Consider the following 25,661-nt stretch of genomic DNA (forward strand, 5'->3'; position numbering starts at 1 on the left):
ATTTTTCTAACACCGCTTTTATTAATCCACCGGGAACAGTGACAGGTCCTAAAACTATTACACAGAGATTATTATAGCAGATTACTCTCTCTCTCTCTCTCTCTCTCTCTCTCAGAGGCTGTTAGTCCTGAGTAAAGCTCTTTATTCAAGCTGTAATGTGCCTCTTTTCGGCTTTTACTGATCCCGCTGTGTAATGAGACTCTTGCTCGATCTCTGAATAATTCCACTTTGTTGTGAATTTTACCATCTCGCCCATAACAAGGAACCCCAGGAGATATGTTGCTTGGTTTTACATCTGGCGGCGCTTAAGGTTTCAATATGCGTGATAATAAAAATGACTGCGAGATGAAGTTACTCGATACCTTTTAATTTGGCTTGTTTAGACTCAATGAATTGCGTTACAAAACTTGTGGTCTCTGAAGGAGTGCATTGTGGGAAACACAAAACAAGAACTGTTCCAAAAACCAACTGAGCTGTCTTGCAATGCGAGACTCATTATTTGTTCAACGTTGTTTATTTAACAATAACATTTTCCAATAAGCATAAAATTATACACCGATTGCTACGTAGGTGATTATTAATGTCCTTTTAACATTAATTATAATTACATTTTTAATCATTTTTAACCCTAACCCTAATCAAAATCAATAACTCCTGAATATTTATTGCCGAATTGCATTTTAAGATTTCTAAAGTTCAAAGTGCTGCCTTAGAATTTCTCCAAAGGCTTATAATGGTGCAAATATAAACCGTAGTGACTAAATAAAGCGTTGTCTAAACAGGAAGCTCGGAAGGTTTTAGAACAAAGGTGATGCTTCATTGATATCAGACTTGAGAAATAGCATGCAAATGAAATGAATGATCCAGATATCAAAGGAATCATGGGAATGATCAAAACTGAGCAAGAGCTCTATTGGCTGACAGCTGTCATATCTCACTATATTTAAAGGCTCCTCTGTCCTTCTTCTTTAAGCACGGATGATTGATTTCTTCACAGGGTGTGTGATGGCGAGCACCTGAGGGGTCTACACACCCCATATGTCAAAGACAATTACACAAATAAGCAGCAGATGCAAGATCAGACGGGCATAGACATACAAGTGCCTTATCCAACTGAATCAGACTCACAAACCAGCAAACTGAGGAAACACAAGAAGAGTTTGGTTCCAAAATGAACTTTTTATTGTGCATTCCAATTAATATCAATCAAACTGCAGTTGGTTTGTTTTGAGCCATAATAACTCAAAATATACAGCTAACTAACACAATAAAACACAACATGATAATATAATAAAAAACATGATTTTTGAAATACATCTCATTTGTGACCCTGGATCACATAACCAGTCGTAAGTAGCATGGGAACATTTTGAGTAAAAAGACAAAAATACTATACAAAATATAATAATAGGATATGAAGTAAAGATCATGTTCCATGAAGATATTTTGTAAATTTCCTACCGTAAATATATCAAAACTTTATTTTTGTGAGTGGATGGCCGCCACAGTGCCTCTGATTCACAACTTCAAAGGCAATTTTCTCAATAATTTCATTTCTTTGCACTCTCAGATTGCTGAGTTTTAAGCGCTTGTATCTCAGACAGATATTGTCCTGTTCTAACAACTCACACATCAATAGAAATCTTAGAAATCTTCAGATTATTTAAAAATTTCAATTTTGAAAAATTGACCCATAAGACTGGTTTTGTTGTCCGGGTCTCATTTTGGAAGCAAACTCTTCTCATAGTCATTGCATTCACATCTCAATGTCGCAACATCGGTCCACCCCTGAATCACTTTGCCCGGCCTTTAAAAATCTGCACGCTTTCACATACATGAGTGAACACGTAAATCAATAAGTAAATTTCGTTGTAAATAATTCAGTATAAACCGTGACATAAAAATCTGAATGTATTCAGGAACTGAAGTGATTCTGAAATGTTGTCTTAAAAATTAGAAAGAAAAAGGCTAAACTAAAATAACCCCTAATGAGAAACCCCAGGAAATATTTTGCTTATTTCTATATCAAGCGGTGCCTGGAATTTTAATAAGAATAATAAAAAAAAGCGATTGCGAGATCAACTTCCTTCATGTCTTTAAATCTGGCTTGTTTGGATTCGACGTGTTGTGTTGACAAAGTTACAAACAAAACACATCAGCTGAATCAAAATATTTTAAAACAAAACACAAACAATCTGAAATAACCCGGATGTGTGTTTAAGGAATCTGGTGAAAGTCTTTCATTAGGTTTAAACTCCTCACAGATATACAATCACAGCATCAGATGTCTTCTGCTTCTCTCAACACACACACACACAGCTCTGCTATTAGTTTGTGAACTCACTGAACTGAACGCCTCTATGTCATCCGTCTCTATAACTCACTGTAAGATGCTTTTCAGGTGCGAGAGGTGGAAAATCACCAGCTTGACACGAGTTCCCAGGACCTCTCACTCTCTCTCTTTCTCCTGTCACCTCCTCCCGCCCTCGCTCCCTCTCGTCCTCTGAGTCTCTTTCTTTCTCTCGCTCGGTGGGAACGCGTGTTTTTGTTTGTTTTTCTCTAGGCAGGTTTTTCGGGTGTGTGTGTTGGGGTAAAAGGGTGCGTGTCCGTACACGCTACTTAGTTCAGTCACAGGTCTGTTCTGATGGAGCCCCGGTGCACATTCGGGCCAAAGTGAAGCTAAATGGAACCAATAAGACTTAGATTTGTGCCTAGAAGATTAAAATAAACAAGTGTATTAGCTCATTAACGACAATACTAGAGTCAAAAGAAAAGGTGAGAGTTGGGCTTTAAAATATAATCATCTGGATATGGGTACATTTGACGAGAAATGCTCGAGTCATATTGAAAAATTCAATCCCTTTTGATTACAGTCCAATCCAAGCTCAGTTTATGGCATTTTTAAGATCTCTTCTAAAACTGTACGGAGATTTGTGAGGTTTCCGGGATTCTTTTTCCTAAGAGAATTAGAGACTTAAAGAGATTTACGCTAAATGTTAAACTGAAATAATAGAGATATTAGAGATCACTCATGACTCAGTTTTTCAGATCACACAGCATCATTTCCCCCACGCTTTTTTGTAACATGTCAATGCAGCATAAGTCTCTCTCTCTCTCTCTCTCCGTGTGTGTGTGTTTGCGTGCCTGGGCAGGAGAAAGGGCACATTGGCAGTGTTGGTCAGTAGCAGTGGAAAGTTCCTGTGTGAGCGAGGAGGGCATTTCACACAGCAGCCTTTCACCCTCTAAACACTCCATTCACTGTGTTACGAATCATCTTATCAGCAGAACTGAGTGCTTGGAGAAGTAAGAGCCTCCGCTCACCGAGACGATTCAAGATCTTTCATTCATGCGGCTTTAACAAACAGTGATGAGTAACTCCCATCATTTAATTATTGGGCTTATGGGTGTGTTCAATACTTCAAACAGAAATCTGCAGAGCACAGAAATGGGATGACATGATTAAAGAATGCCATGTTGATGCAACACTCGAATGACGTCACCCGCGGTCATTCGCGCTGTGTGGCCCCGCGACCGTAAAGTTGCATCAGCTCGGAAAAGTTGATCCGGTCTCGTCGAGTGTCCCGTGTTCACGAGCAGATTCCGGCAGCCTCTCTCTCTCTCTCTCTTCCTCGCATTGACACCAGATCAATTTGACTGCGGCAGCACTAAATCAAGCCCGCCGCTTTAACAGAGAGACAACAGATCTGTCAAGCGCGTGGAGACCGGACGCGCAAGGACACCTTTATCGGGAGCGCGAACGCGCGTACGCGGCATCCACAGTGGTATTAACTGTCTCGCAGTGCGGCATTCGGAGACTTGGCATCCCGTTCGGTGTTTACAGAGCAAACACAGACAGCTCAAAGTAGCGCAGTGCTCAGCTGGGCTCGCTGTCCGATCGCAACCGCAGCTCTGCGCGCATGAGTCACCATCGCCACGGCAACGGCGCGAGCTGCCGGCGCAGTATAGCGCGAGCACGATAAGCATCAACTTTCCGTGCTGGACCAGTTTTGCTCGAGTTTCCCGAGAGGTTGAGTTTGTGTGCAGACTTCAGTTGAAGAAATTGAATGTTTTTCAAGGGCATGTTCAAAAAAGCGCAGTGCGCTCTTACCATCGTGTGCGTTTTATCTTTGTTTTTCGTTATAACCGAAAACAATATGAAATTATTCTATTGATTTATTAAAGCCTATGGGTGGTAGCCAAACATTCAACAGGATATCACAGTCATTGAGATGAAGCGCAGGACCACTTGATCACCGTGTTTTATTGCGTAATGATGTCTGGTTGGCGGTACATGACTTCCTACACAGTGCAGTGCATTTTGTTTTTGCATTTAAATGATAAATATGTTTCTTTAATAATGTAATGTAAAATAGACGATACGATCAAAACCAGTTCAGTCCACACAGCCTAATCAAATCAGAACATTGCACCCCGTCCCCGTCTGCTCGTTTTATTGCAGATTTCAGAATCAGATTTATTCTTCGAGTTAAACTTCATCCCTTTGAGTGTGCTTATCTCACACCGTCTGAGTTTATATAAATGCTTTATAAATCTCAGCGCGGGTACAGATGGAAGGAAGTAGAAGAAAGTAAAGGGGGGAGGCTGACGTTCTTTAATAATTCATCTTTCGTTCAGGAGAGCAGGCGTCCGAGGTCATCGCGGTCACAGGGTCAACTCATCACCTGCCTTACGTCCCAGAATGAGTCTTCCAAAAAGCCCAAAATTTACGGTGTGATGTTCGCGCTCTCACACACAGGCAGCGTTTTGAATTTGTAATATTTATGCTTTTCCCTCGGGTGCTGTTTGTGTTTGGTATTTATAAGCCTGTTTCAGGAGAGTCGGCTACAGATAAATGTCTTTAGTGTAACACACACACTCACATTATACTTCATGCTTTGTTGTAACATATTGACAATACCAGGGGCTGCTGCCAGCTGTGCTTTTCAGAGCATGTTTATCTAATCAAATTATAGCAACAGCGCCACGTATTTAAAAGCGTGTTGTGAAACAAATAGGTCATTTAATCACACATTTAATTTATTGTATGTGTTTCCATTCTTGCATTTGAACAGAAATGCATCTATTTTTCTTTCTTGCAATCCTCTGTGTGTGCATCCTCATAAGTAAAATGGCTTAAAATAGGTCAAATGCAGAAAGGTTCTAGTGTTAATGGCCAAGGTTAGGAGACAAACATATCATTTTAAAAAGAAGGAGAAAGGCTCCGGTGTGATCTTTGAGGTGTATTATGCATGCGGATGGAATCCAGCTCTTGAATTGCAGAGGAGGGAAGGAAGCCGAGCGTTTGGGAATATGTTTGCTCTGACAGAGCACCATGTGAACGTGAATTGTCGTCTGCCAGAGTGAGATACTGAAGGAGAGAAACGTATTAAGATGACCGAGAGGAAAACGTGTGTATCTCAATAGAGAACTTAATTGACCATCTTAAAGGAGTAGTTCACTTTCAAAATAAAGGACTTTAAGCGTTTGGAGTCCATAGAAATCCACTATATGGAGAAAAATCCTGCAATGGTTTCATCAAAAACCTTCATTTCTTTACCACTGAAGAAACAAACCCATAAATATCTTGGATGACATTCAAGTACATGATCATCAACATTTAATTTGAAAGTGAACTGCTCCTTTAAGCGGTCACGTACAACTAATTCTTTTGATGGTCCGAGATGTTCTGATTGCATTAGATAAAGACCAGCTAGACATGGACCAAAAGATACCTGCAGTGGTCTTTTAGTGCTAGAGAAAAGGACCCATCAGATCTTAATTTACCTCACATTCACCCTTTTACCGCTATTCACCTCCAATTCCACCCCTCAATGACCTCATTTGCCCTCTCTTTACCCGTGTATAATGGAGTGGAGAGCCAATATCAGCTCAAGCTTTTATCTTAAAGTTTCTATTACCCAAGTCCTGATGTGTTTGCAGGCACTGGAATGGACGCTATATCATTATCTATACGTATGCTTCCCAGAAATGCTCTCAGTGTTTGGAAATGACTCCGCCAACTACAAACACTCTGCTGATGAGAGCTGTGTGTCATTTTAAGAAGCTACAGAGGAGAGAGATTATTAAATTAAGATCATTATTAATTTGTTTCAAAGGACGAAATGGAGAAGCGCTGCCTGATACACCTCCTCTGTGAAAACATAAAGGGGAAGTGCACCAGAAAATGAATATCTGCAGAACTATTATAAAATCTAATGAGATCATAAATTAACAGATTACTGTAAACGTTAAATTATAAATGGGGTCGCACTTTATTTTACGGTCCAATTCTCAGTATTAATAAACATTAACTATTACTTTTGCCTCAGTAAACTATTCATTTGTTGCTTATTAATAGTTAGTAATGTAGTTGTTAGGTTTAAGTATTAGGTAGGAGTAGGGAAGTAGAATATGGTCGTGTTGAATATGTGCTTTATAAGTAGTAATAAACCGCCAATATGCTAAAAATAAGCATCTAATAAGCAACTAGTTAATAGTGAGAATTGGTCCCGATACTAAAGTGTTCATAAAGGTGTAAATAATAGATTGTGTCTTCCTCAAGGTTTATTTTGTTTTCAGTTATAGTGTAGCTTTATCAATATTTTGAATTTTCTTTTATTTTTATATTTTCTGTTCATTCAAGTATGTTGTTTAGTAATTTTGTGATGTGCTTTTACTCATTTTGTGATCCAGTGGAGTTTGCACAGACATATTGTGTCTAGTCTAGTCCGACTAGTCTGCCTTTCCTGGCTTCCGATTCCCTCTCTCTCATCCCATAATTTCGTGTCTCACTCTCCATTGTCCTATCCATATAAAAGATGCAAAATGCCCCCCAAAAAATATAATTTTTTTGTTTATTTTTAGTTAATACATTTAGTGTCCTAACTTCATATCAGGTTATTCTATTGTAGATTTTCAAAAAAATAATCCGATTTGATTTCTATAAACAGAAATGGTCCTCTGTCTTCCTAGAGCTCGTAGTCCTACCGTCCCCAATCTCTTTCACTGTATTGAAAACATGCTTCCAGATGTCTCGTCTTGTGTTCCATAAAAGAACATCGAATGGGTTTGTAACATGAGGCAGAATAAATAACAGAAATCGTGTGCTTATTTAAACTATTCCTTTAAGAATACTCGTCTCCATTGAGTAAGCTCGTGTTCTGTATCTGCTGAGACATGGTTTTGGATTTCTTATCAAATCATCTGCTGTGAGGGTGACATATGGCGCTTTATACTAAGAATTTAATAACTGTCGGTACAGATACTGGCCACAAACCCCTGGGAAAATTCCACTGAAACAGAGCAAGAGTGGGTGTGTAGAGAGAGAGAGAGAGAGAGAGAGACAGAGAGAGAGAGAGAGAGAGAGAGAGTGGGTGGGTGTGGGTTTGAATAATGATTTTGGAGCAGTGTATGTGCGCTTCATTCTTTTTGAACATTAGATTGCATCCAGCATGCACAAACTTGAAACGCAGTCAAACCTGTCGAGTTAGAAAACAAAAGTCAATAAACTCCAACTTGAAATTAAATTTAAGATGTGACCTTCACCGCACAAACATCAATAGTGCTGGTTTTATAAAAACGTCAACGTTCTATTCTTCATCAGGTCTGAGAAATACGTGAAGTCCATGAGCTGAAAACCTCTTGAAGAGATGCTAAATTCTGCATTATTCGTCTGCATAAATTCACCACTGACCTGTAAGGCTGACCTTTCACTTTTGGCCTCTATTGAGACGACTGACACAAGGGTCGACACAACACGGACACATTCCCTTTAGGCAGTTATCAGAACTTTCACAAGTCTGGGGTTTGTTTGATGTGGCGATATGCAGCTTGTGTTATGGGGTGTCAGGAGTTAAGGCTTTTAAAATCGCTCTTAAATGTGACAACAATACAAAGCACAGCTTCCAAAACGCCCTCGTTCGCAGACACCCATTCCATAAACACGGTTTCACAGGAACGAGTGTTACGGTATACTGGTGAAAAATAGATGCGGTTGACTTTCACTGTTACACCAGAAAAAATATACCAGCTGACGCTAAGTATAGGTGCTACACACAATAGTCAATAGTAATCATACATGCAGTGTATTCCGATGGAGTTTGATGTTCGACGCTAAGATAGCGACATGCTATTATACTAAGCATACAACTAAGATTCCAACCAACTAAACAATAACAGTAATAAAAACAATACTGCATAATAGTGTGGCCAAAATTGTCACAATCACAGGATTTTATAACCATCTTACAAGGTGGCCATTTCGTATGAATGGGTGTCGTACAAAAAATGTGTGATTACAAGATAACAATGCTGAAGCCCCTCCCCCTTACATCACTGGCATAATCGCACTAAAACATTAAAAATAAGATTGTACAAATTCATACGAATTAACCACTTCGTAAAATGAGTACGAATTCCCGTGAGATTGTGTTGGGTGTCATAACAGAATTTGCAAGTTTTTCTCCACCAGGGGGTCTCAAGATGACTTATAATTGTGTAAGGTGTAACAAAACATTCCCATAACTCCCATTTCAGCAACATACTACCTCACAAAAAATGCAAATTAAATGGGCGTGAACACTGTTAAGAAGAGCTGTTAAAAACGGTAGAAGGTTCCGGTATGAGATCGGCACACCAATCACAAGGTGCTCTCATGAACAATTAGGAAAAATTTCTTCTCATTGGTCAAGAAGAGACAGTCTCATGAATAATAATGAGATACCAACGCGTCATCGATGTACTATAGTACATCACCATGTCACATCCTTTGACTTTGGCCAGATGAGGATTTTAAACTCGGAAGGCACAAATTGTGCAAAAAAGCGAGAAATTAACTAGTTTTATTTCCTGTGATAACTTACAGTTGCTAACGTGGTTTCTATGATGTGAAACACAACCAACATTTTAACTTACATCTAAATACATGTTCTTTAGTGTTTCGTGGCTCTTTAAAGTCAAAGCATTGAAGACTCAAGCATTAAAGTTATTTCATAGTTTGATTTTATTCGTAAAAAATTTTTTTTTATTAAATGCCAATCTCTAGATTCATTTATTGGATCTTCACATTTTGTGGTGGAAAAAAGGAGGATTATGATGCCTCAAAGTGCTGTACAGTCCGGCTCAATACCCTGTGACTTAAGAAGGGTGTTCAATGAGAAAAGCAAAGGTGCTCAACCATCCTGCAAAAGTCGTTTCCAACTTTGATCAAACACACAGAAGCAGATCATCAAAGTCTTCAGGTTTATTTGAAGTGTACAGTTAGCTGTCTTAGAAAGACTGCAACTGAATTTTTCTGGAGGGAAGATCTCCAGGGGTTGAGCTGAACGCTCCCGCTGTTGAGGGTTTAAGTGAAGATCTTTCAGATATTGGCAGGACTCGTGTGGAGAAGCCTTTGTATGGCAGCGTGCTGATCTTGAGTCTATAAGAGGCTTTAGCTGATGGCGGTACTGCTTGTGTCTATGGTTATTGAAGAATGTTGTCGTTGAGCTCTTGTGTCTTGAACCAAGGCTTCACACAACGGTGTTAGAAAGAGAAGAAAGAGAAAACACATTTCATTACTCTTTCTCTGATCTCATTTACCTGTTTTAAGATCTTATTACAAGTGAATTGCGCTCAAGTGTTGTTCGGAGAACATTATTTTGCACTAACACTAATAAAAGTATGATGTTAGAAAATGAAACACTCCAACCTAAAAATCAGCAGACACACAGTAAATATTTATTGTTAAAATAACTTCTCAATCCTTTCTTCCCCAGGCCGAGTTCTCCGCGGCAGCGGTTTTGCATCAGGCCCGGCGAGATCAGGTAGCGGACACATGCCGCGCCCACAGCGCGTCCAGTCGCAAGAGACGCGTCCTGACCCCCAACGACCTCAAACACCTGGTGGTGGACGAGGAGCACGAACTCATCTACTGCTACGTGCCCAAAGTGGCCTGCACCAACTGGAAGAGGGTCATGATGGTGCTGAGCGGCCGGGGAAAGTACAGCGACCCGATGGAGATTCCGTCCAACGAGGCCCACGTCCCCTCCAACCTCAAGACCCTCAACCAGTACAGCATCCCCGACATCAACCACCGCCTCAAGAGCTACATCAAGTTCCTCTTCGTGCGCGAGCCCTTCGAGAGGTTGGTGTCCGCTTACCGCAACAAGTTCACGCTGCGCTACAACTCCTCCTTCCACAAGCGCTACGGGACAAAGATCGTGAGGCGGTACCGTAAGAACGCCACGGCCGAGGCGCTGCAGAGCGGCACCGATGTCAAGTTCCAAGAATTCGCAGAGTACCTGGTGGACCCGGCGACGCAGAGAGAAGCTCCGCTGAACGAACACTGGCAGACGGTTTACACGCTCTGCCACCCCTGCCACATCCACTACGACCTGGTGGGCAAATACGAGACTCTGGAAGAAGACGCCAACTACGTGTTGAAGCTGGCGGGGGTGGGCGACTCGTTGCGCTTCCCGACGTTCGCCAAATCCACCCGCACAACCGACCAAATGGCGGCGACGTTTTTCAACAACATCAGTTCGCAGCAGCAGGGTCAACTTTACCAACTTTACAAACAGGACTTCATAATGTTCAACTACTCCACTCCCAGCTACCTGAAACTGCAATAAACGCCAACATGGTTGCACGCACACACTCGGAGCTCTGGACGCGTTCGAGCGATGGGAGAAAGACAGTGGCAATCTCCACACAGGCAACCAAATGTAAAGTTGTATTCATATCCGCATGGACGGTGGCTTTATTTCCAGAAAATCGAGGAGCTGTCGGTCAACTGCGAATAAGGGACAAGTGTGAAGTGTTAATTGCAGCTTTCTTCGGAGGTCTTATGAAGTCCTATATCCTGAAACCTTTGTCCATTGAATTGTAAAAAAAGTGCGAGCTCCTATTCCCAACCATCAAAAGCAATACGACTGATTCCGAGCCATACCTGCTCAACCGGTTCGTCTATGAATATACTCGACCAGCCACCCTTACTATTGAAGTTTATCAGAAAGGAGCGCCTCGAGAACTTAAGACGCAATATTATATAATCAAACTTCCTACTTCTAATTTAGTGTTCCCTTTGGAAGTTCCCTACGCCTCTCACTTCACTCCCAGTTTTTTAGATGGCCTTTGTATGTGTGTATTTATACTGTGCATATTTAAAGCAAGGCTTTGTATGCACACTAAAATAAATATGACAAAAAGGCACTGAATCGTGCCTTGCTGTAGGGGCGTGCCCAAATGTGATTGACAGGCAGTGGCTCGCCCCGCCGGGGGACGCATCCGTAGCGGGAGGTCGCACGGGTGGAAGCTCGGCCCGTTCCCACAATCCCTCCTCCCTCTGTCGATTCTCAGTAAATCTACGGAGTACGGTTGTTTTATTTTGTTTATGTTCGTTGTCTTACGAGAAAGTGGCTGCGAGCAGCACAATGTAATATTATTTGAATGATTGTGTGTGAAATAGAGATTTAATATTTTGTTGGCAGGGACGGAAAGCTTAGAGGTAGAGATTTTATATGATTTCATTTTCACATTTTTTCCGCCTCTCATGCTAAGCGATTGCAGAGACGCCTCGCCGGTTGTTTTGTGAGGGGTGTACGAAAACGGGCCGGACTTGGTTTTCTGAGCCGAATTTTTTTGGCAAATGTCTTCTTGGATTGATTATGTTCAATATATTTCTCAATATCCGAGTAGTTCAACGGAAGAACATTCTTTAATTTAATGAGCTGTCGTTCTACTATTTTTTATTTGCTTTGACGTTGCATTTAAATAATTAAATGTCTTATTTATATACGTGATCGCCATAAGCAGAGTGTCCAAGTTCTTGTCTGCCTTTGTCCTTCAGAGGTGGCCGAGGGTAAAAGCTGAAGGTTTTTGACATCTCTCTCTCGTCTCGCTCTCGTCTTGCTCTCGTTTCAGGCCTTGTAGATCAGGGTCGGTTTAAAAGACCACACAAACACACATGCACTTTAAAACCCTGTGGCAGCCCCATTCAAAGTCAAACGCTGTTAAAACAAACCACATTATCATCGCTCTATTCCTCCAGTTCTTTGCTCATTGCTTTTAAAATAAAATAGCAATTTCAATGCTAGAGTTGTTTAAATAAAGCATTAAAGAGTGATAATATATATAATCTGACAGAAATACGAGTTAAAAGATTAGAAAGGAATACTACACATGTCCTGATTTCTCACCTGCATGTTGTTACAAAAACACGTGACTCTTCAATGAAAGTGAATAAAGGCTTTTGTGTTCCACCAAAAAAAGAAAGAGCATCAGACAGGTTTCACCACAAAACTGAAACAGAGATTAAGCAACAAACACAACGTGGCAGATTAACATGCAAGAGATTTCTATCGCTTTCTGTCTTAACGTGTCGCACCTCGTAAGAATGCTTTGTAAACAATTTAATTCCTAAAAGCTCGACTGTGTTTCCGACAGATAAATCTCTGTTATCTTCCATTCAAAGCCCCGCTCTCCATCTCAGTCAGAACAGGAAATGAGTCTCTAACAAAACGGATCACTTGACATCTTATCTTGAATTTAAATCACCGGCTCAGAAAAACAAAGTTTGCCCGGGGGCTCACGCCTTTTTCCAACAGTTGAAATGTGTTTGATTTCAGTCGTTCTGTAATAACAATTATGGTAACGGCCTCATTAGCACCTGTGTTATCAGACACATGGTTTTTGAAAACTGTCAGTATCATAAAATACAGCTTACTTTCATGCATGACAGTGCCTTTATGCACGCTCACACACGCTCACACACGCACACTTTGTACTTAATTACACACTATGGTTCACCATCCACACATAGAACACAATCACATGTTCTGCCTGTTGCTCTATGTGCCTATCGTATAATCAGTGTCTGCGTTTATTTATTGCTGTCGTACACCCCTCAATGCTAAACGTATGCAGCCTGGGTTCTGTGTGTTTCTACAAGGGTTTTTTCCGCGTGTGTGCACCTGAATGCTTTTTTTGGGCCCGTATGAGGGTCCGGTCACAAACATTCTCGCAGTCTAATTTATTTATGAAGTCCTCTACTGCGACACACTTCCTCAGTATTCGAGAGGGACTGTACTGGGTCATCGGGTCGGAACCTTGCCCTGTAAATGGGAGAAAGACAAACCAAGTGTACTCTGATCAATGAGCGCTCTCTCTCTCTCTCTGAATCTGTTTTCTCAATAAAGCTGAAATGAAAACCCTAGAGGTCAATTCTCCGTCTCTGTTTTCACATAATCCTTCAAACGGAACCGAAGTCTCTTCACTCGTAAAACTGATCTTTTCAACGCGACTCACTGCATTTCCAGCCTCTCTAGTAAAACATCCAATCTTTCATCAGATTCACACCTGGGTTCTGAAGGCACTTCATCCTGCCCATTGCACATCTTCACAGATTGAAGAATTTGTTAAAGAACTTGTGAAATGCCTTTACGAGCATATTTTTCCGTCCGGTGTTGATGTTTCCTAAACTACACGTTTGGTTGGGAAGCGCGCAAGCCTTCAGGGATAGTTCACCCAAAATTGGTCATATAAAACTCATCTGTGACTCTGTTTTCGGTGGACCACAAAAGAAGATATTTTGAGGAAATGTCTCAGTGTTTTTTGTTCTCCATACAATGGGAGTAAAGGAGGCCCAATGTTCTTTGGTTACCAACATTCTTCAGAATATCTTCTTTGTGTTCTGCAGAAGAAAGAAAGTCATGCAGGTTTGACATGATGAAGTGAAGGTCATTTTTGGGGAAATGTCCCTTTAAATAAGCTTTAGTCAAAGCCCTGAATCTCATTAGAAAGAGTGACATTATCGTTCTAGAGAGTTTTGGATGGACAAAACATGTTGTATGTAATATAATAGCATACAGAGAACTGTACAGTCGGCAAAAAGGCAAACTGAAAGCCACAAAAATCTTTACATTTTAACTTTGAATGAAAGTTTCCTCTAATTCCCTGGGATATCCTGGTCCTCATCCAAAATATGCAGAGTCTGAATGAAAACCTTCACCTTCAGTTTAGCAAAGTTGAAGATTTCTGTGGGCTTATTGTGCAGTTTATAAATCCAATTACAGTTCCTTCAGCTTATCTGGTAAAGCATGGTGCCAGTAATGCAAGGTCATGGGTTCAAGTCTCAGGAAACACTCTTGCTGATAATGCCAGCTGCCTTTAAGTGGCTGTCTAATAAACTAATGTCAACTTGATTTTTAGGCCAAAAGATAAGGCCGTATTCTGCTGTGCAGTCTCTAAACTAACTAACCTTTGGTTTAGTCTGATGACAAAAGTATAAAGATGCAGTTTTCCAACATGATTGGCTGACATTTTAGTAGGCAGGTCATGCAAAGTCTGCAAAATACAGCTCTTCCTTGCATTAAAGTATTTATTCATTTATCATTTTGTGTGTAATGTTTACTGTATACTTATACTTATATACACGCACCATGCGCGTGAATAAAAATCTATTTGTGCATTGTAAATTGATTGTAGTTTTGCCCAGCAATACCTTTAGTCATCATCAGATTGAAGCGTCATCACTCTAATTCCTTCCGCTACGTAAGCCAAACTGCGACCGTTGAGTGAGTGAAGTCCCCACAGTTCAACACTTCTCTTCACGAGTGCGCTTCTTTTTTGAGAATTTTCCACGCGTACCCACTACTCAACTACGCAAATTGGGACATTCCTTTTATTTTGAACCAGATATTCAAAAGCATCTTTTCTGACTTTAGTATTCGACGCTTTATAGTACTACTTAAATATAATTCTGAAATATCCCCATATTTCCCATAATGCCTGTTTTCTATACAGCTGTTTAAGGACCAAACCGTTTTTAAAAGCTCCGCTGATGATTTTCTACTGATGTTTTGACAATATGGCTGACCTTGTGGCATGGCACAGCTTTTTAGATCTGGTGGTGAGTCCAGATGTCTCGGGTAATATAAACCCTGCTATATGCCAGTCAGATTTGAAGTGGGACCTTTGAAGATGCACGAGGAAAGCCAAAAGTGTGTTGAGCCCTTGTGGCACATAGGTGCGACAGATCTGCACGTCATCAGAAAACAGTATATAAAACTTGTCACAGGCTACCAGAGGAATGCGAGGAGCGATTGGTCTTTGGTTTGTCGCTTTAGTGTCAAGTTTGAGATTGCAGCCAAATGAAAAGTTCTCAGAGAAAATCCTGAGCTTTGGTTTTTTCTGCTGAATGTGCAATTCTCATGCAGTCTGTTACCGCACCTGCTCACGGTCTTCATCCCTCTACTCCACCCATAACCCCTCAGTGAGGCCTTCATGCTCAAAATACACCCATTCTCCATTTCTACCCTCTTCTTTTCATTCAATCCTCTTTACTTTCCTCATAATTAGAGTCGGGTTGGGTTTTACAGCCACATCAAACCTGCCACCGCCATCGGCTTCGGGGTTTTGTAAGAAAGCACAGCAGGGTGGGTTGGCAACAGTTCTCTGTCATTTTTTTGACTTGTGAAGGGCTGAAATAATGATGTTGGTGGGATGTTGAGTTTTGTTCCCATGGTGACTAAAATGATTGGTGAACACTAATAAGAAATGTCCTGATCATATTTTTCCACAAAACGAAAAGACATGTTGAGAAAAATGCTTTTCAGTTTTTATTTTTAGACCATAAAGAATGTTTTATATAAAAATGAAGCACAATAATGATCAATTAAGCATCAAATGAAAAATAAAATTATGTTTAATAGTGCACTACATTACAGTACCGGAAATCATTCAGTTTTGACGCACGTGTGCTAAAAAGAATTTAACATTAAGTACGAGAACAAAATACTAACATGAGGTGTACTTAAAACTGTATGTTACTAATGAAGAGTTTGGTTCCAAAATGGTTAAAAAAAATTTTTTGTGAATTTCAATTATATCAATCAACTGCAGTTGTTTTGTTTTGATTTAAGCCATAAAAAAACACGATAACATAATAAAAAACATGATTTTGAAAAAGTTTTGGAACCAAACTCTTCTAATGTAGATTACAATTTGCGGGTGTGATTCAGAATTAGGAAAGGGGGCGTGGCTTAATTATCATTAAGGGAAAATGTTAAACACAGAATGATAAAATGATGTCCTTAAAATGTCCCTAATTTTTAAGCAAAGGAGACTTTGTAAAATAACATATGATTTACAATTTCTTTTCTGTATTCAATTATTTTCCTGTTTCAAAATATAATTTGGGCATTTGTTCTTTTGATAATATCATTTGTATAATAATATCATGATTTATCATTTAAAATATAATTAGGACATTTCGTGTTTTCAAAATAAAATGTGCATTGTTTTATATGATTTATCATTTAAAATATGGACAATTCATGAGTGTTCATCAGATTCAGCCCATCATCTGTATAATATCTAAGAAAAATTTGCAATATAAATTCACTAAATTCCCACAGATAAAACAGGTTAAATCACATCTGAGGTAAATCCCCGTCCCACATTTCCAAGTGTTTCTCAGTTGTGTAAAGTTGTATCATCCACAGTAATATATTTGCCCAACAGCTGAACTCCCTCAACCCTGCGCTTTTAACTGCAGTCCAGGAGGAATTTCACACCTGAATGGCATAAACCGCTCTCTTCTGGAGCTGTGTGTCACAAAACGACAAGCACACACATCTTTCTTTGAATTTGGAGAACATCTTTTGTATTCATCAAGTACAGACTATCATGAACGCACATCAAGTCGAGCGGTTCATGCCAAGATCTTGAACTGTGAAAGCATGCATTTCTAAGCTATTTCGAGTTTAAAAGATGTTGGATGAATACTCCAAATGCAGACGAAAGAGTACACAGGGACTAAAAAAGAGACCACGGCAAGTTAAATACACGCTATACTAGCCTGTCAGTCTCAAAACTGATTAAAGTGCAGCTATCGAATGATGTGTGGCTTGTATTTACCTCTCATCTTCAGTGTGCCAAATGACCGCCTCCAAATCCCCATCTTTAGGATGTACCCAGTGATTAGGATGGCAAGGGAGAATGGTTTGGATGGAAGAATGGGCGTTGTGACAAATTACTCCTAACTTCTTTTCTATCTTTCTGTTCTATTAACGAATTACAGAAAAAAAGACAAAGCAACAGAGGTCTCGTTGTCAGTGCGAAGATCTTCAAGGGCAACCTGAAGTTACATCAGCTCATAACAGTTTACAAGGATATTGAAAGGATCTTTTATAATTCTGTTGTATTAAAAAAAAAAAATCAACAGCACAATGGTTTACCAGTTTAAACTCCAAACAAGTTTGACTTTCTTCTGCAGAACACAAAAGAAGATTTGGTCTCACTATTAGCAAGTTTAGCTTGCATATTATTAGACAATTGGCTGTTTATTAGTATTTATAAAGTACATATTCTGCATCTCCATATTCTACATCCCTAATCCACCCAATCAGACCTAAAAATTACTCAAACTATTAATAACCACCAAATAACAAATTAGGTGTTTATGCAAAAAAAAACGGTTTGTTGACAGCGAGAATGGGACCTTAAAATAAAGTCCGACCGAAGATTGTCCCCATTGGCTTCCATTGTATGGATACGAAGATGAATTGTGTTCCACATGAGAAAGAGTCATATGCAGCTTTTGAATCTTGGAAATGTTGTGCCGGGTGTTTGAAAATGGCTTTGCGTTAATGGGGTGCTAATACACAAACCCTCTGTCCCCCAGGAGCCATTTGGGGGCCGTTTATGGGCAGGCTAAAGTTTCAGGGTTCCCTGCTCAAAAAACCGACATTAAACCCGAAGACAGCACCGTTCAACAGCCCACATTAACCTGGTCTGTCTAGACTCAAACACACGCACAGGGCTCTTTTGTTTTACACCGTCGACAAGAACCTACCGGACACAGCAAAATCGTACAGGTAGTAAGTGAGGTCAAGAAAGGTCACCCTCAACACAACGCTGTTTACACTCATGTCACATGTAAAAGCCCAAAATAGACCACATGTGCTATAAAAATGTAAATCACTCAAAAACATGCTGATGTGAAAAATGTGAATATCAAAAAATGAAAGACGTTTCTGGTCTTGGCTATTAAAAGCCTAGTTTGACAAAAGTGCTGACAGATACTGCAAATGTTCCGGAGAATGCTTTGTGGTGCTTGATCTATAATTTTGGCAGCGCTCTGTCATCAAATAAAACAGGCTTTGTTTCATGGTTTGCGTTTTAACGGCTCTCGATCCCACACAGCATGCAAACAATGAAAGTTCCTAATGTTTGAATTTATGTAAAGTTGTGCACACACACAAGCAGGTTTCTCATAAAACAAGAAGTGTAAGAGTTTTTAAATTAATTCAAGGAGGGTTTGTTCCTGCCGCAAGCGGGATCACATTATGCGCAGGTAATAAACTTGACATTATTCAATTTGAACGTGTACATACGGGATACTGGGGTATCTGGTCTGGGAAAAGAAGGAAAATCAGACTATTATGCATACGTTTATTAACCTTTATTAAACATTTCGAGTATCAAAATGGCATGGTAGAAAGAAAAAACAAGATCGGTGCGTGTAGAAACTCTTCTCCCATAGAAACCTCAGAATAACATTATACAAAAAGATCACAACACACAAGAAATACAGACTTCAAGAGCTATTCTGGCTCATTCATTCCACTTCATTTTCAGGTAAATGGGTGTGGCCAGCGACTGACACACAAAAAGAAGGTACCATCTTGTTCGGTTCAGATCATTCTTCCTCTCCATGTCAAAATATATTATTTTTCCTTTTTTTAAATATATTTGAGAAAAATACCACCAGACTGTGTTTCACAGGCTAAAATGAAAAGATCTGGCACTGGTTAAGTAAACGTGCGGTTATACTGTTAGCAGAAGAATCTGATTTGACGGACGGGAGGAAGTTGTGCCTCCTGGCCTGGAAGTATAAGCTGTGCATCACTTTGGCAAAATCAAGAAGTTGAGAGACACAACAAATGAAAGGAAAATAAATAAAGGACATTTCCCATCTATTTTAAGGGCTTATTTTCGTTCTGAAATAATAAACTTGACAGGGGTGAAGATGCGATGCTTTTTTCCTGTCTTGTCTCATATACTCCATCTTTTACTGCATCCAGCAAATCTACAGTTTATAAATCATCAGTCACTTTAAGAAGAGTCATAAAACCCTTGTGCCTTGTTGCCTTCAAGCCCACTAAAGGTTCCAGTTCAAGACGTAAGGAAGTGGCCCACAAAAAGCATCAGATTTGGTCCGACAGCAGCCATAGAAGGCATTGGGTGAGTTCGGGACAGCAGGCCAAATTTGGACCTCAGTCCCCAACGTCACTGTCCTGGTCCCCGATGACCCAGAGGAAGTGGAAGCTGAGCGCCAGGAAGGCGGTACCAAAAAGGTCGCCCAGCGCCGTCAGGTACGGAATGGAAAAACTGTCCGGGTCTTTTCCCGCTTTTCCACATGGAATGAACCATCCAGTCTGCTATGCAAAGCAGCAAGAACACCTGATGTGGGCGAAAGGGAAGAAGAATTGAAAACACGACAGGCCTGCAACACGCATGCATGCAAAAATGCAAAAGGGGAATGACGCGTCATGTTCTCATCGAGGTCAACTTGCGTGTGCCATAGTGGTACGTTAGTGGCAAAATTTTTTGGTTTTGATTGATATTTCAAGTAATAAGTACTAAATGATCTTTTTGACACATTAGCACAAGATGCTGCGCTAGGTCACGTTTCTGACCCAAATCACACGCTGAACCCACAGCCCATTATGTGGCTGCTTTGCTTCTTCCCACGTACGGACACAACAGGAAATCTCTAAACTAGGAGAAGACAGCAGGGGCCCACTCAGAAGTGTTTGTTTACGCAACGTCTTTGAAAAATCCGCCTCTGAACTGAAAGAAAATCCAGACTTTATTCCAAATCTATTGAAACCCAGCAAGAAAAAAATCTCCCGAACCCTTTTAGATCGGAACATCACAGAGCTTTTAATCTACCACAGTTCATTAAACGCCGGCAAATTGGCTCCGCGTTTGCCTTTGCAGAGCATTAAAATGTTTTTTTGGATCAGCGCGGCTCAGCGGATGCCAGTTTGTTTGCCTAATGGAGACGTAACGTATAAAATCTTCATCTCGCATTCAATTAAAAGTTAAAAAGATGGACTTTTCACCTCTAGTTCCCCCCCACGTGTGCATGCGAGCGCAAGACTTGCGTTCGGGCAAAATAAAAATGAAGGCTGGCCATTAATCTGATGACGGGTGGGTGAGAAACTCTATTTAGAGGTCTGACGGTCTGGTTAACCGGCCGGACTGCTATCATTTATAACGTTTCTATTAGGGGCAGTGCGGAGATGGTGAAAAAGCGATTGGCTTTTTGGCACTTTAGGTAACAGGAATAAATGGCCATTTTAAAGGCTATTAATTGTGCCTGCCAGGCAACGTGACGGCGGTGACATTATTTCAATAATTGACCTTGTACGTCCCTCCCTGTGAGAACATTAAAACGCCGACATTTTGATAGGAGATTGTGATATCGTTTTTCTTCCTTCTGGTTTTTATTAAGGTTTTATTAATTGAGGATTGTACAGTAAGGCCGGGGAAACCGAGGGCTTCCCAGTAGCTACAGGAGAGTGATGGTTTGCTAATGTACACATGCTGTTGAGGGTTGACAGGGTCGGTCTTGTCGTTCCACCCTTTGCAAACACACAGACACACTTTTCCATAACTCACAAGTACAGAGAACACAGTCAGAGAGACGGTGCAAGGCATCCACATACATTTGAGCTTATGTAGAAACCTACAATCTATGACTGTTTTCTGATTATTTCTGAATGTTGAGCTGATTATGATTCATAAACCCCCGAGGCAGAAATTCACTTTAACATTTAATGTGAAGATTTCTTTTCTAACCATGTAAATATCTGTATGTTGTCTCGCTATCAACAAAGTATGTATACAGTATTAAAGTCTTTGTAAGCCTAATCTTACACATCAAGAAATCTATTAGATGTAATAAATAGATATGTAATATTTCAAGGGCATTTTTGTTCCAAGCGCCCCGTGATTTGTGTCCTAACTACAGCCAAGCAAAACCCCCCACATACACAAACAAGTTTACTTTGCTATCCAAATAAGAACATGCCAAAGACTTCTACTGCTATTAAAGTTCATCACAGCCTAACCCAAAAACAACATTTTAATTTACTTATGAATAATTATTCCAAATGAGGAAAGACCCATATGTCCCCACGGGGAGGGTTTTTGACCTGGCTTACATCTTGGGAAAAAATATACAAACGAGAACAGATCTTAACACTGAGGATCAGGGGCCGGATTCACAAAACTCTTCTCAAGAAAAATCTAAGATGGTTATTCAGATAAATTATAGGAAGTTTGTAAGAATGTTCGTTAGATTGATTCTAAAAACATTTCTTAAAACGTCATCCAATATTTTCTTAAGAACATCTTCATTTTTGTTGTGAGAATAAAATAATATGATTACACTCGCTTGCTCATGTGGTATCTGTAGATATTTATCTTATAAACTTTATGTATGTGACAAGCAGATAGCATACTTATATAGCATATATATATATATATTTACTGCATTAGCATTAAACGGCATTTACGACCGCATGTTAGCTATTATGTTAGCAAGCGTTCAAATTTTTTACTTATTAAAATATATTTTCAATAAATTGTGTTACTACGGCATAATACTTGTTTTGAGTCACCTTGTCCCAGAAAGGGATCTAGACCTTACCATTATAAATATTCTTTAATGGCAAGTAAACCTCAAAATTATGATTCTGGCTCAAAACAATACACGTCACATGTGAAACAACCAAATACATGTATGAAACATTTTACCTTTGGACATTTAAGACAACCGTGTGAATGTCGTAATTTTAAGATGATATTTACGACAGCTTTTTATTTGGAGAATTAGGATTCTTCTTCACTTTTTCCTAAAATCAATCTTGAGAACGTTTTCAAGGACTGTCCCAAAAAGTTTTTTTTTTCGGGAATACGTAACGTCAAATTTGAATATAAGAAAAACATGTCAGTTATGAAGAATATTCTTCTTAAGAATGTTTTGTGAATCCGGCCCCTGCTCGTTTTTACTTCATTATATGTTTTAGTTTGTCCACAGAAGTTAGTCATGTTTTAAAATGTAAAGACTATAGACTAACGCTGCGCTCCTGACAACTCAGATTTTGGATATTTTACACCTCGACCCAGAAATGATTTCTGGAAGGACTCAACTACAAGAACACTTTTTAGAACAGAAACCTTTTGAACGTTTATCACAAATGATGTTCACGTGAAGCCATCTCTAGTTTGTTTTAGCTAACATAAGAGTTGCCATGTAAACACACAGAGAATCAATCACTGAGACGACAAACCAGCTCACATGCCAAATGCTTTCAGTTAACAAATGTCAAATACATATGTACCCTATAAAAGCACCAAAGTGTTTGGAGTTCTTGGTCTCGGAGAGTTTTGATGTTTGCACGGTTCATTGCATGAATGCAAACGGAACATGAACCAATGCTATACTTGTGTTATGTGTTTTTTTAGGGGTTTACCCAAACCAGATCTGCTGTCAATGTGTGCTTTAAAATACATTTTTCCATAAAAAACAACCAGTACACATCTAACACTGCCGAAAATAGACTAACAGGGAAAATTCAGTAACACAAAGGTTTAGTATTTGTTAACTGTAATTGCCTCGTTGTGAACCCTGCTGATGTCACAGAAAAACGATTTTGTTCCTCTGCAAACACTTAGCAGCTTTGTATTGGAAACTTTGTTTTAACATAAAATGTCCGTCTCTAAAGAAGTCGCTGTTGTGTCTGGAATTTGAGGAGCCGTAAAGGTCAGAGGTCAAAGGTCAGTTTCCATGCATCTGACAAGTGTTCGACAAGACATGCTATAGCTGGAGCTGACTGATGAAGTTGTGGAGGTTATGTTTAGAGATATTTTTAATAAACCCAGAGAGAGACGGATGAAGTATGAACTGAAGTAATTAAATATGAAGAAGGCTCAATATACCGATAAACGCTCTGTCCGTACTACATATCTCTCCCTGACCTCAATCAAGTAGTATGGCCGCGTATCAAAGCGTATCACAGAGACACGTGTGTTTGGGTTAGCAAGGGCGTTTCGGGCCGGACGCACACGTACGCGCAAACTTCCTGAAAATACCACAAATTCCACACGTCCTTACTGAGGTTTCCTGTGGCTAATCGATCTTAATTGCCAGCCAAACAACAACACACGACTGTTATTGTGACATCAGCGTTGTTTCATTCAGAGGCCAAATTGAGCTGAAAGCTCTGGGGAGTTTCTAAAAGCTTTCCATGTTTCTAATGGAGAAAACATGTTGTAACAGTGGGCCACACGTGATGCTTGTTGCACATTTATCTCAACTGAGCTGTAGATTTAAAATCTTCTATAGGAACACAAATTGTATATAAGGTTTCAAGCTGGCGTCTGGGGACCCCCAGAAGGATGCAAGGGCCCCCCTGAGCAAATAAATGATTTTTTGCAATGGATAGTTTCCACAATTGTTCATATTTGAATCTTTCTAGTGAGTTTTTCTCACTATAGTTTCTTTTTTCGGACTCAAAGTGAAATTGTTGCTGACTATTTAGGTTTAGAAACAACGTCTTGACATTATAACATTCTAGTTACTTTTTATCCAACAAATTTTTAGAGTTTGTTTACACAGAATTTTTTTTAGATTGATAAATATTTCAGAGAAGGGGGTCCATCACAAAAGGTTAATCATATTTGGGGGTCCTTGGCATCATTAAGTAAAAAAACCCTGTATTAGGTTGTACCTCAGACAGATTTTTACTTTTTACTTCAATTTTATTCTGAAATAATTGAATGGCCCACAATGAAAAGCAGGGGTCTTGAGAAAGGTCTTTAAAAGTGTAACCTGACCTAAACTCGGGTCTTATAGACATCAACCTTTGATTCTATTTATCATATTGACATCTGGCATCATCATGCTCACCTGGAAAAGAGCAGCAGCCAAATATACAAGCATGAAGACGGGCGTCAGTGAGGTGTGACCTCTCTCCATCAGATCAATGGTGTACAGGAAGATCATGTGACCAGGAACGACCAATAACAGCAGTACCTGTGCTGAGCGGTGATTAGCCCCTGAACAAAAACACCATATGAGATTTCAAGTGTGAAAGAGAACTGAACACATATTATTGGATGTATAAAGTGTTTTTTCGCGGGGTCTGTCAGGTCAACTTCATGCTCAACTAATGGTTCTACATGTTCAATTGGATAAAGACTTAAACCCAAAGTATAAACTTCTAAACCTCTACATTTAAATAGCACTCGATTCTCTCCAAAGTCGTGGTTGGTCTTTTATCTCTACATGAATTCTGAATTGTGATTGGTTGTTTCGTTTCCATCGTTTAACCTTAAACATCAACACTGTGATTTTGCTGCATTTGTGTCTTCCTCAATCAAGTTTTCCACGTCTGTTTGCTATCATTAGTGGCCAAGAAATGACACACTCCCAACTTCTATTCCAGTCAAGTTTAAAGTTTTTCATGATGATATCCTAAAAAGAGGCCAATCCCAATCTTAAAGACACAGAACGTAAACAACAACAGCATCTGTAAACGTCAATTATTCTAAACTTAGGCGAGTGAATGCATGCAGTAAATATGATTTTCGCCAACAGTGAACGTCAGGCTCCATTAGCATCCCGCTCAAGCGCCGCAGTATCACGTCCCTGTGCTCTCCGGACGGAGGAGGAAGAAGATTTATTTTGTATTTTCCAGATGGCATTGCTAAGCTTGCAGTGGGCACTTGTCCCTGTATGTGCCTGGGCATCTGGACGGTGTCCCCGCAGACCTCTTGTTTTGTTAAGAGAGTGCTGCATCAAAGCTCTGGGGCTCTGCGTCAACACCTCTTTATTGTTTATAGGAAACTTTCTCTGCAGTTCTAAAGACGGATCATTGTACACATAGCGTTACACACACTCCATTAACACTAATGTGTACTTGCAGTCGATAGTGTTGCTCTAAACACTGGTAAACCTCTCGCTCTCTCTTGCTTATTCTGAGGTGAGAGAGAAGACGAACTGTCTTCAAATGTTTTAAACTTAATAGACATAATGCTTTAAAACCACATTGAGCCGAAAATGTTTAAGATATCGAGTCAAACCTCATATCCTTCATATTTTATACATGTAGGAAATATAGAGATGTATATGTATGCTCTCCTGAGGCTCAGTGGTGAGACCGTGGCACTAGCAATGCTAAGGTCATGGATTCGATCCAAGGGTTGCACTTGTATAGTTCAATGCGATGCATGAGGTTTTGTGTTGTTTTCAGCACACATGAGGTTGACTCACCTGTGCCACAGAAGGTACGACAGGGATAGTAACAGCCTTTGGCCTCGTCGGGCACCTCTCCGGGAGCGCTGTGAAAGTGCAGATGGGTGGAGATACGGCTGGACTGAATGGCCACCAGGTTTCCCCCGATACCTACAACACAATATCATTCATATCAGACATTACATACTGACAGCACTGAGCTGGGATTCAAGGAAACAAGAGGGAGTGTGCCTGAAAGATTGACTTATACTGTGAATAAATTCTCTTTAGTAAAACTGATGCAGCTAATATGAACACGGGCACAATTTGTGAACATCAAACTGACAGCCACGAGTCTGTACTCTGCCTCTAT

The 25,661-nt window shown here is 40.0% G+C and overlaps 2 protein-coding genes across 5 annotated transcripts in view; one reads left to right on the top strand and one right to left on the bottom strand.

The window, feature by feature from the left end:
* The window catches only part of chst11 (carbohydrate (chondroitin 4) sulfotransferase 11), a 31,101-nt gene extending 19,473 nt beyond the window's left edge, over positions 1-11,628 (top strand). For both annotated transcript variants that reach the window (XM_056748395.1, XM_056748393.1), the window contains exon 3: positions 9,756-11,628. In XM_056748395.1, coding sequence (XP_056604373.1) covers positions 9,756-10,610 — 855 coding nt within the window. In that variant the 3' untranslated portion in view covers positions 10,611-11,628. The remainder of the gene's footprint in view (positions 1-9,755) is intronic.
* Positions 1-25,661, bottom strand: part of slc41a2b (solute carrier family 41 member 2b) — a 66,658-nt gene that overhangs the window by 25,895 nt on the left and 15,102 nt on the right. For all 3 annotated transcript variants that reach the window (XR_008906724.1, XR_008906725.1, XM_056748391.1), the window contains exons 9-10: positions 25,328-25,459; positions 23,963-24,111 (exon numbers count right to left, since the gene is read on the bottom strand). Coding sequence is in view for 1 of the 3 variants with exons in the window: in XM_056748391.1 (XP_056604369.1) it covers positions 23,963-24,111; positions 25,328-25,459 (281 nt within the window). In the remaining 2 variants the exon portion in view is untranslated. The remainder of the gene's footprint in view (positions 1-23,962; positions 24,112-25,327; positions 25,460-25,661) is intronic.

The sequence above is a fragment of the Triplophysa dalaica genome, chromosome 5 (genome assembly GCF_015846415.1).
Source record: "Triplophysa dalaica isolate WHDGS20190420 chromosome 5, ASM1584641v1, whole genome shotgun sequence".
Classification (NCBI taxonomy): domain Eukaryota; kingdom Metazoa; phylum Chordata; class Actinopteri; order Cypriniformes; family Nemacheilidae; genus Triplophysa; species Triplophysa dalaica.